Raw genomic sequence first — 12,500 nt, forward strand, 5'->3', positions numbered from 1 at the left:
ACGCACGCACGCACGCACACACACACACACACACACACACACACACACACACACACACAAGAAAAACCCATAACGCAACAACACATTACACTAAATTCAACACAACGCAATATACTGCTGTAGCGATGCAGCAGGCTACATTACAGCACGAGTATTTACAATCCAATTCTCACAGTCATAAAGTGACCCCAGTTAGGTACAGGCCCGAAACAGTCCGAGTTAACAATGTCACTACCAAACTCGTATTTATGCACCAGCTAGGTAGAGGATCCATGTCACTGAAGGGTGACCAGATCATTGGTCTGTTATCCATGAACCTACTGGTCTTTATGTTCGGTGGTAGGATAGGCCATGCTTTCTACATATCGCAGGAGGAGTTCCTAGCTAATCTTAGACACCATATTTTCTGTGTTTGTAGCACAGGGAAATGTTGCACTGTAAATTGACTGGCGGTGAAAGGGTTAACGATACAAACAGCCTTCCTGCCACACCAAGATCCGAGGTCTATGGTCATGGCCGTAAAAAAACCAAAAAAAACAAACAAAAAAACAACAAAAAAAACCCTCTCTGACAAGTGTCACCGCTAAATTACACTGCATTTCCTCCATTTCTGTATGTGTCTGTGTCTGTGCTGCTTGACTCGAATTGTTTGCTTATCTGATCGTCTCTGTCTCTGTCTGTCTCCCTGTTTGTCAACCTGTCTATCTCTTCTCTGTGTGTGTGTGTGTGTGTGTGTGTGTGTGTGTGTGTGTGTGTGTGTGTGTGTGTGTGTGTGTGTAACTGAATACATGTTTGTCTGTTCGCCTGCTTGTCTGTATAACTGTGTATAGGACTGTCTGTCTGTCTGTCTGTCTGTCTGTCTGTCTATCTCTCTATCTGAGGTCTATGGTCATGGCCGTGAAAAAAAAAAAAAAAAAAAAAAAAAAAAAAAAAAAAAATATATATATATATATATATATATATATATATATATATATATATATATATATATTGTCACTGACAATCCTTACAAACTATGTCGAAATGCGTCAATCAGTTGATAACGTATCACGCCATAGAATATTGTTTTCAGAGATTTTCTCTTTACAGTGGACACAAACAAACGAAATCAAACTCTAGTCTGGTCACGTCTACGATTTTGTATACTTACATGTATTACAAATTGTGAACCACCCTCACCCAACTCTTTTTTTTTCCCCCACACTGACATATCTTTACATCTCTGTCTGCCTGTCTGTCTGTGTCTCTCTCTCCCCTCTGTCTCTCCCTCTCTCTGTGTCTTTCACATAATGTGTCTATCTGTCAATATCCCTATTACCCGTCGCCTTATTTGCTGCCTTTTATGTCTCTTACATCTGTGTTTAAAATTTTATCGTTACTTTTCTGTGTTAATTTCACTTGAATCATTCATGTGTAGCATTCATGCTAGGGTTTTGTTGTTGGTTTTCCCTTGGGGTGTGTGTGTGTGTGTGTGTGTGTGTGTGTGTGTGTGTGCGCGTGTGTGCGTGTGTGTGTTACTCGCTTCCGTTCCGTACAGATGTGAGCGATGTAGTGTCTCTCAGTTTGACGCTGTATTATACTCGTACATTATACATGTATTAAGTATTCAGTATAACTACATTTATATGCGTACATGTTTGTGTGTCTCTTAGAACAACGGCAGATGTGTAAGTCGGCCAAAGTGCTAATATCTTCACCGTTGGAAAATAAAGATTCATTCATTTAAAGATTCATTCATTCATTCATTCATTCATTCATTCATTCATTCATTCATTCATTCATTCTCTATCTCTCTTTCTCCTTCCCCCCTCTCTCTCTCTTTCGTTCTTTCATTCTTCTTCTTTGTTGTGTGTGTGTGTGTGTGTGTGTGTGTGTGTGTGTGTGTGTGTGTGTGCGTGCGTGCGTGCGTGCGTGTGTGCGTGCGTGTGTGTGTGTGTGTGTGTGTGTGTGTGTTTCTCTCTCCCTCTGTGTGTGTGTGTGTGTGTGTGTGTGTGTGTGTGTGTGTCTGTCTGTCTGTCTGTCTGTCTGTCTGCTTGTGTATGTGTATGTGTTTGTAAGTCCGTGTGTGTGTGTGTGTGTGTTCTGCCTCTGTGTTCTTGTTGTTGTTGTTGTGTGTGTGTGTGTCTGTGTTGTAAGTGTATGCGTGCGCGCGCGCGCTCGTGTGTGTGTGTGTGTGTGTGTGTGTGTGTGTGTGTGTGTGTGTGTGTGTGTGAATTTATATATGAAGGAAAACGAGAAACAAGCAGAAGAGGAGAGATAGAGTGCGATCAAAGAGAAAGGCAGGTGAAGAAACAAGACAGGACAGACATCACGACAGACAGTCAGTGCAGGTTTGGAAACAAGTCGAAATGAAATAAAGCAACCAAAGAAACAACAAAACGAAGCAATACAAACACACAAGTTAGGTTTACATTTCAACAGGAACAAGGAAAGAACCCAGTCATACCTTTGTCTCTGTGCTTCGTATCTCTCTCTCTCTCTCTCTCTCTCTCTCTCTCTCTCTCTCTCTCTCTCTCTCTCTCCACACACACACACACACACACACACATACTTACAAAGACACACACGCGCGCGTGTGCGCGCACTTGCTCTCTCTCTCTCTCTCTCTCTCTCTCTCTCTCTCTCTGTCTGTCTGTCTGTCTCTCTCTTTCTCTCTTATTCCCCCTCTCTGTGCAGTTTGCATTGTGTGTTAATAAGCTATAAGAGAACATTTTCTTTAAAAAAAAAAAAATAAAAAAAAGAAAAAGACAAAAATATAATAATACCTTAAACTACCTTGTAAACGCCCACTTCCTCTTTGTATAGTTTTCATTATCCACCCTACATTTGGGGTGGGCGTTAACTGGGTTCTTAACCCTTCACGAGAAGCCCAAATCCCGTATCATTTTAGCTTCACCATAAAGTCGTGGATGGGCGTTTACTCCATGCGTGTATGTGAAATCCGTCCCTCATTAAACTGACGGTATCAGAAGGATAAAGAGTTGAATTTCAACTGTGTAAGGAGGAAGTTGACAAAATAATTTATTAAAACGTTCAGCTGCCAATACAGAGAGTCCGTGAGGGTGTGGGTTCGAATCCCGCTCTCGCCCTTTCTTCCAATTTTTGACTGAAAAATCGAACTGGACGTCTAGTCTTTTGGATGAAATGATAAACTGAGATCCCGAGTGCAGCACGCACTTGGCGCACTGAATAAAGAAACCATGGCAACGAGAGTGTTGTCCTCTGGCAAAACTATGTAGAAAGAAATCCGCCATGACAGGCAAGCCAATATACAAGCATGCACTCAAGGCCTGACAAGCGTGTTGGGTTATGCAGCTGTCAGGCATCTGCCTAGCAGATGTGGTGTAGCGAATATGGATTTGTTTCGCCGCGGCATACTGGTGACCCGCTTTTATTTGGATCACTGGATGTCAAATGACAGACCCCACCGTTTCCACCACTTCTCCTTCTTCTCCTTCTTCATCATCTTCTCCTTCTTCTTCCACGAGACGACCAGCATCACAATGCTGTGATGAAAACTGTCGTTTTGTGAGAGGTCCTTCCTGCAGGGTTACGATTTAACTGGGCTGCCGAGGGATGTGCTGTGAGCTGAGAGTGGAGAGCGGGTGGGCTGCAGTCCACTGGTGCGTTCGCGTCTCCAGCCAGCTAGACCAAAGCCGAATACCGTAGCGACCCCCGGGATTATATCTGACCGGCACGACCCTAGACTTCTACGTCACTACTTAACGATGGGGAAAAAAAAGGGGGGGGTGGGGGGTGGGAGACGGTTTGCTGGGGAAAAAAAAAGGGGGTGGTGGATACAACTTAAGAAACAGAAAGTTGAGGAGTGGGAAATGGGGGTGGTGGGTGGGTGTGGAGGGTGGGGGGTTGAAGTTTACTTTGTTGAGTCATAGACAGGAGACCAGTCTGGTCTTGAAACATTCCAGAGACGGGGCGCATTTAAAGCGTTGGACTTTCAATCTGAGGGTCCCGGGTTCGAATCACGGTAACGGCAAGGGTGGACATTTTTCCAATCTCCCAGGTCAACATATGTGCAGAACTGCCAGTGCCTGAACCCTCTTCGTGTGTATACACAGGCAGAAGATCAAATACGCACGTTAAAGATCCTGTAACCGATGTTAGCATTCGGTGGGTTACGAAAACGAAGTATGGCTGCCTACATGGCGGGGTACAAGCGTTCATACATGTAAAAGCCCACTCGTGTACATACGAGTGAACGTGGGGGTTGCAGCCCATGAACGAAGAAGAAGAAGACAGAGTCCTGTGACTCGGTCTGTGACAACCTCATGGGGCAGTTGTAGTGTGTTCCATTCCGGGATGGTGCTGGGGAAGAAGGCCATCATTCTGTTAGCATTGAGGCCTGCAGGCAGGGATTTCGCAGTTGCAGGTGTTGTTGTTGTTGTTTCTCTGGAGCTCATCCTGCTGTTTTAATGCAAGCCGTTCAACAAAAAAATAACAACCCTCCCCCCCAAAAAAAACAACAACAAAAAAACAAACAAACAAACAAAAACACTGGTCAACTTCCTGGAACAGGACACTTCGTCATGGGGTGGTGTGATCGTTCTGTTCTTTATCTCAAGTTCAAAGCCTGCGCTGCTCTGTAAAGTATAGCACGAACCCAAATAGGAAACAGGATCTTTTCTTCTTCTTCTTTTTCTTTTTTTTTTTTTTTTTTCTAAATTGAGTGTGCGAGTTTGTAAGGTTATTTGTTGAACCATATGCGCAGTTTGTTAACCCACAATTGAAGGTGGGCAGCTGTGGTGTAGAGTGTTATGATTTGTCCCAACGCAGTGACGCCTCCTTGTGTTACTGATACTGATACTGATACTGAGGATGGACGTTTTCTGACATTAATACTCGATATTTACAAAGGTAATCTACAGTTTAAAAAAAAAAAGGAAAAAAAATAAATAAAGAAAAGAATCTATTAACACAGTGATGCCAGTAAGCGATGTACAACGAAGGTTGCTAACACTGATTTTTTTTAATGCTTTTTTTTCATAACCAGCATATGACGGTAACATTTTATTTATTTAATTTATTTATGTATTTAATCATTTATTTGTTTGTTTGTTTTAGTAGTTTGTGTGATCATTTATTTGTTTCGTTGTCCATTTCTTCATTTAATTGTTTGTTTGTCTGTGTGTATGTTTATTTGTGTGGGTGCTTCGTGTCCTGTGATAAACCTTCAAAAGTGTCGTAACAAATAGTCATATCCTACTCTATTCAGTTCAGATACTCACGCGGCCTTTATCAGGATGTACCCGGACATAAACTTACTTTTTTTTTTTTTTTTTTTTTTTTTTTGTGGCCTCAGTCGCATGCAGAACACAAACAGCCAAGTGCTGCTCAATCCTCACCAGTTTCCTGTCCGGAATACGATATCCAGATAATACCCCCCCACCCCCACCCCCCATCCCCCACCCACGTTCTCCCCCCTCCCCCCGACCCACCCACCCCCCACTGGGATTTGATCATGAATTGAGCCTCTGTGTGTGTAGGGAGGGAGGGGCGGGGGAATGGGTGGGGGGGGGGGGGGTTAGGGGGGAGGGCGGAAGGAGGTGTATGTGTCGGTGTTAGTGTGTGTACATATCTGTGTGTGTGTTTGGGGTTGGCGGGTTGCATTGGACAGTGTGTGTGTGTGTGTGTGTGTGTGTGTGTGTGTGTGTGTGTGTGTGTGTGTGTGTGTGTGTAGGAGGGGGGGTGAGTGGTCTGGGAGTTAGGAGGGTGTATATGTGTGGAAGGGAAGGTGACGGTGGTTGGTGGCGCGCGCGCGCGTGTGTGTGTGTGTGTGTGTGACAGAGAGCGAGAATTAGTTTGTACGTGTCTCAGTCGCATGATTAGAAAACCCTCAAAACCCACTGCATGACGCAGTCAAAGAACCAAAAGGCAGCCGTCTAAGACGAGGAAGATCATGGATGGGGCAAGCAGAAGACACAATCCAGTTGACTACAAGACCTGAAAGAAACAAAAGAATGGGAGAAAAAACCCGAAAACCTCAACCATCTATTCAACACAGCCATTTCACCCACTTTGTCGGGAATGGCCAGAGGGCAAAACTGATGCGGAAGTGAAGCTACTCATAGAAGAAAACAGTAAAGAAGAGGACGTCATCGTATACGCAGATGGCTCAGTCACCAAAGAGCAATCCGGTTGGGGATTCACTGCGAAACAAAATGGAAAAACAATTAGGGAAGAGAATGCTGCTTACAAAGTCACAACCTCCAGCCTAACGATGGAAGTTGAATCTGTGACACATGCCCTCCAGTGGCTATCGTCCATCCATATGCCCGGAAACCAACATGCCGTGATTCTAACCGACTCAATGAACCTCATACAGAAAATTGAAAATGGAATGGGAAGCCCAGAGCGGCATAAGGCAATACGCAACTTTCAGATTTAAAAAAAAAAACTTACATGGTCATACTGCCCGGGACATGCAGGTGTTAAGGGAATGAGCGAGCTGACAGACTTGCTGGTAACGCAACACCAACGAGCGGCCTACATCTAGGAAAATCGGAAATCCTCAAAAAAGTAAAAGAATATCAAAAAGAACAGGTACAAGGCCATCACACCATCGATCGCCTCAAAGAAATAAAAGCAGAGAGAGGGAGCGGCCGTAAGTCTAACATGAAAGGTAGAGCACGATGCTTTGCAAATCAAACAAATATCGGCATCATTTCCAAACCAACATTGCGCAAATTTCTTCAAAACGGAACAGAGTAGAGTCTCTGTGGGCTTTTCCAAATACAATAGACTGAGCAACACACTAGACGCCGCGTTCTTGGCATCAGAGATCTTTTCCCATCCCTCTTGCGGCCAATCAATGGCAGCCTCTGTCCGTGTGTGTATGTGTGTGTTTGTGTGTATGTGTGGGTCTGTGTGTTTGAGTGCGTATGTGCATGCGCGAAGGTGTAAGTGTACACAAGTGTCAGGAGAGTTCTGTGCACGTGCGTATGTGTGTGTGTGGGCGGGGGGGGGGGGGGGGGGGGAGGGGGGTAGAGGATGAGGTATGTGTGTGTATGCATGCCTACACTGTGGGAGCAACGGAATATTGGAACGTGCGGGTGTGCATATATATATATATATATATATATATATATATCTTTGTATATATGTGTGTGTGTGGGGGGTGGGGGATATGGGCGTATGTGTGTGTGCTTGTACAAGTAAGTGTTCATCTGTGTATGTGTGTGTGTGTGTGTGGGGGGGGGGGGGGGTGCCGTGGAAACTGCGATACGTAGCCCAGAAATGAGTGTGTGGAGAAGGGGGGTAGAGATGGTGTAGGGTAATGTGTGTGTGTGTGTGTGTGTGTGTGTGTGTGTGTGTGTGTGTTGGGGCTCATGTACGTTTATGTGTATTTGACTGTGCTTTCATATCTGTGAAACTGCATGTTTGGTGTATATCTGTTATGCATATGTGGGTGTATGTGTAAATGTGTGTTTCCATGTTTTACATTAATTTTTATTTGCTTATTTATCATCATTGTTATCTTATTTATTTATTTATTTATTTACTACTACTACTACTACTACTACTACTACGTTTTAAAATTATTATTTATTTATTTATTTATTTATGTACGCTTATGGTTGACTTCATCAAGTTTTTGCGCCTTATACATATTATTATTATTATTAGTATTTTTTTTTTTTTTTATGTATTTATCTATTATTTATTCACCTTTTTTTTCTTTTTCTTTTTTTTTCCCTCAAGGCCTAAGCGCGTTGGGTTACGCTGCTGGTCAGGCATCTGCTTGGCAGATGTGGTGTAGCGTATATGGATTTGTCCGAACGCAGTGACGCCTCCATCAGCTACTGAAACCGAAACTGAAACTCAGTCGCATGCAAGATCACGGAGCGTTTTGCTTTTCAACTCTTTTGTTTTCTTTTGTTGAGATCTCGTTTCTGTTTCCCCGTGAGTGTTGACGGAATGTGTTTCCCGCCTCCCCTGTGTAACAAAATTTGCCTAATCTGTTTTATCCTTTTTCCATAGGTTTCTCGGGTAGCTAGCTGAGTCGACAGTGGGACACCGACTGCTCCTCTAGCACGTTGATGACTTCTTTTTGTGGGCCTGCATTATGGTAAGTCAGCCAGAGAGAGAGAGAGAGAGAGAGAGAGAGAGAGAGACACACACACACACACACACACACACACACACACACACACACACACACACACACATACTACTACAGTCACTAGTGCGTGTGACAGGACATTACACAGAAAAACCCACCCACCTACACACACACACACCTACACACCTACACACACACACACACACACACACACACACACACACACACACACACACACATACTACTACAGTCACTAGTGCGTGTGACAGGACATTAAACAGAAAAACCCACCCACCTACACACACACACACACACACACACACACACACACACACACACACACAGAGTGATAGAGAATGAGACGAATGTCGAGAGACAATTATAGAGATATCAGAGAAACAGACTGACAGAGAAACAGACTATGCGGGTAAGAATATGGTAAGAATGACTAGGGAGAGTGTGTGCGAGAGATGTGTACATCTATGCAACCAAACATAAAAAAAAAAAAAAAAAAATAAATAAAATAAAATAACGAACAGACAGAAACAGGGACAGACAAGAAGGCAGGCAGACAGACAGAGTAAGAAAGTGTGTTTGTGTGTGTGTGTGTGTGTGTGTGTGTGTGTGTGTGAATGTGTGTGTGTGCGAATGTGTGTGTGTGTGTGTGTGTGTGTGCGAATGTGTATGTACGAATGTGTGTGTGTGTGTGTGTGAATGTGTGTGTGTGTGTGTGTGTGTGTGTGTGTGTGTGTGTGTAGTGTAGTGTGGTATGTATGTGTTTGCGTGTTTGTCTGTGCGTTTATGCATGTATATATAATTATGTGTGCGTGCGCGCGCGCGTCCGCGTTAGATCCAGAGAGAGAGAGAGAGAGTGAGAGAAAGAGAGAGAGAGAGTGAGAGAAAGGGAGAGAGATGGATAGAGAGAAAGCGTGTGTGTGTGAATGCATGTATGTATGTATATGTTTACAACGAAGAAAGGCCAACAATTGTTTATTTTTTTCTTGTTGGAAGAGGCTTTCTGTGTAATTTATTTCATGCAGACAAGACAGTTTGGTTAAACTTAAGTAATGTTGCGAAGATGAACAACGTATTCTGATCTATGCTGAGGTTTAATACTAGAAAGATACTATCATCATTTATGTTGTGTTTCATATAGTTTGTATTCTCTTTCTGGTAGTCATATTATTTTTATTGTTTATGTTTAATTTTGGTGTAAAATACTATTGCTGTTATATAATATCCTCCATGCCCCCAAAGGTGTGAACAGATTAAATATTCTTCTTTTTGTTGTTTGTGTGTGTTAGTGTGCCTGTATGTATATGTATGTGAAGTGTATATGTATATGTGTGTAGCACTCATGCACGCGCGCGCGCGCTCGAGAGAGAGAGTGAGAGAGACAGACAGACAGACAGACAGAGACAGAGATAGAGACACAGGCACAACACAGAGACAGTCAAAGCAGTGCTGATTAGGGACGTCCACACACAATCATCACGCACTTCCCATACGTCGACGAAGTACCTGTTACATGATTAAAGCATTGTTATTCCTCTCGAAACACTGTTCCTTCCTGTCGATTACCTCAAACCACTTATTATATATTATGCGTAACATGGGAATTACCACAGGTCTATATACGTAGCCCAACGTCTATAAATGTAGTCCAAGTGCTGACTTCTCGCGTCATGCAACCAATGTGAAATTGAGATGCGTATTATATCGGGCCATAAAACTATAAATAGGTCTCACTTAGGACAGGCTCGCTCTAACAAACTTCGTGCGATCAGTGGTTTAACTCTTATGTACACTATATGTGTACTCGCCATCTACGGTCGGCTTCGGATCCACTCTGTTTACGCATACCCAGATTCAAACACTCGATTGTTGTTCTTTCTATGTCTCTGGACTTTGTTTCCTTTTTCGCTTTGTCAGGTCTCCGCACTCAGCTCTTTCAAGTCTGGCCTTAAAACCCACCTCTTCCCAAGATAGCCTCCCTTCCTTGCCTCTTCCTTGTCTTCACTTTCTCCAGTTTTAGAGTTATGCATCCGTGTGAATGACTGGTGTAAAAGCGCTTTGATTTGTCTCTGCACAAGATTCAGCGTTATATGGATATCATTATTATTGTTATTATTTTATTGCTTACACTCGAATAACCAACGGTTTTTAATGTCGACCGTACAAGATTACAAAGGGAGTGATAAATGATTTCTCTCTGACTTTTTCTTGTTGTTTTTGCTGTTCAGTTTGGAATTTAGTGCCTTGATTTTTTTTTTTTTTTTTTTTTTTTTTTTTTTTTTTTTTTTTTGAGATAGCTTAGACGATCATGTTCACATTATGTTTGGTATGAAGTCTGTACATGCTTTTCTTTTTATTCCGCTATTTGTTTTGTAAAAGTTCCAAAATGAAATCCAGTCCTCAAAGAAATAATGTATTATATGGCTCAAAGAAATACTATAGAAAATAATAAAACTTCAAAATGAATTAACACTGACCAAATGAAAAGCGACCATGCATCGACGCTACACAGGCGATAAAAAGAAGAAGAAAAACGCATTGCAGTTTATCGCCTTTTACTTGCCCCTCTTATCAGATAAGAGCTGATTGACTGCAGCAAAAGATCCTATAAACGTGACACTCAACCAAGCCGTATATCACGACGAGACAAGAGGCAGTGGGACTTTAGACTGTCAAGGTTATTCTCGATTCGCATTTATGAACAACACAGTTCAGACATTCCTAACCTTATAATACTTGGTTAAAAATATACACAAGAACATGAAAATGATAGGCGAATGAAGCAGCAAACACACATGCGCGCAAAAAAAAAAAAAAAAAAAAAAAAATCAACGCACACGCGCGCGCGCGCGCAAACACACACACACGCACACACACACACCTACAGAGGCGCGCACACATATTACATCCACACACACACACATACACATATACAAGGGAAGGGGGAGGGGAGAGAGAGAGAGGGTGAGAGACAGAGACAGAAACAGAGAGAGACAGAGAGAGAGAAACAGAGACAGAGAAACAGAGACAAAGACAGAAACACACACACACAGAGACAGAGACAGAGAGAGATAGAGAGAGAGAGACGGAGAGAGAGATAGAGAGAGAGAAAGAATTACAAAAAAGCAACAAAAAACCCCCAAAAGACAATAACAAAAAACCAACAAACAAAAAAAACAACAACATATGTGCACTGAAATGCTTTCATGTATTTTGTATTTGTATTGTATTTGTTTTTATCACAATACATTTCTCCGTGTGAATTTCGACCTGCTCTCCCCAGGGAGAGCGCGTCGCTACACTGCAGCGCCACGCTTTTTTTTTTTTTTTTTTTTTTTTTTTTTTTTTTTTTTTTCCTGCGTGCAGTTTTATTTGTTTTTCCTATCGAAGTGGATTTTTCTACAGAATTTTGCCAGGAACAACCCTTTTGTTGCTGTGGGTTCTTTTACGTGCGCTAAATGCCTGCTGCACACGGGATCTCGGTTTATCGTTTCATCCGAATGAGAGCAGTCAAGCATCATTGTTTTCCTTGCTAGTCCGAATGTGAATGGATGGACGAACGGATGCCTGAATGAATGGATCAATAAATTAAGAAAGTAAGTAAAAAAAATAAATAAAAAAAAGAAAGAAAGAAAGAAAGAAAGGAAGGAAGGAAGGAAGGAAGGAAGGAAGGGAACCAGTGAATGGGTGAAAGAAAAAGAGAACAAACTCCTCCGAAGTAACACTACAAAAATGAAAATACGAAAAATGAAATGAGTCTCACACACTTATTTTATTCATCAAATAACAAAGAGGATCAATCATAGATATTATTGCTTCTAATCGTTAACCTCGATGGCATAACATCGACAAAATTGGACTGGGAATCTCTTCACGTCGTTTCCATTCTTGTGATAACTGACACTTGTTCCTGTGACACTTGTTCCTGTCTTCTTTACGATCATGGGTTGTAATTCGTACGTTTATTCATATACAGGAGTGGATAGTTATATATAATCATGACCGTTTGTTTTTACTTGCTACGAAGGTATACATGTTAGGTATGAACTTGTTTCCATAACCCACCGAACGAATCTTTAACGTGCCCAGTTGTTCTTCTGCACAGAACATACACGTGAAGAAGGGGTTAAGGCACTAGCAGATCTGCACGTCTGCTGAGCCTTACTTCCAACCCCCACCCCCACCCCAAACTCCGCACACACACACACACACACACACACACACACACACACACACACACACACACACACACACACACACACACACACACACACACACACACACACACATATCAGCAAGCACCGCTGCCCAAGATTCGAACACAGAACGCCCAGAGTTAAAATTCAAACAACCACTTGGCTGCTGGTGTCTGTGACGTGTTTGTGTCTCTCTGTCTGACTCTATCGTT

General features: G+C 42.5%; 1 protein-coding gene across 9 annotated transcripts in view; it reads left to right on the top strand.

Annotated features, from left to right (window-relative positions):
- Window positions 1–12,500, top strand: part of LOC143282190 (uncharacterized) — a 32,551-nt gene that overhangs the window by 2,153 nt on the left and 17,898 nt on the right. For 6 of the 9 annotated variants that reach the window (XM_076587768.1, XM_076587766.1, XM_076587769.1 and 3 more), the window contains exon 3: window positions 7,996–8,083. In XM_076587768.1, the coding sequence (XP_076443883.1) occupies window positions 8,081–8,083 (3 nt within the window). In that variant the 5' untranslated portion in view covers window positions 7,996–8,080. Of the gene's footprint in view, window positions 1–2,311; window positions 2,331–4,748; window positions 4,873–7,716; window positions 7,847–7,995; window positions 8,084–12,500 lie in introns of those variants that run through there. The other 3 variants (XM_076587773.1, XM_076587775.1, XM_076587774.1) reach the window with 3 other exon arrangements.

Source organism: Babylonia areolata, chromosome 5 (assembly GCF_041734735.1).
Source record: "Babylonia areolata isolate BAREFJ2019XMU chromosome 5, ASM4173473v1, whole genome shotgun sequence".
NCBI classification, from domain to species: Eukaryota; Metazoa; Mollusca; class Gastropoda; order Neogastropoda; family Buccinidae; genus Babylonia; species Babylonia areolata.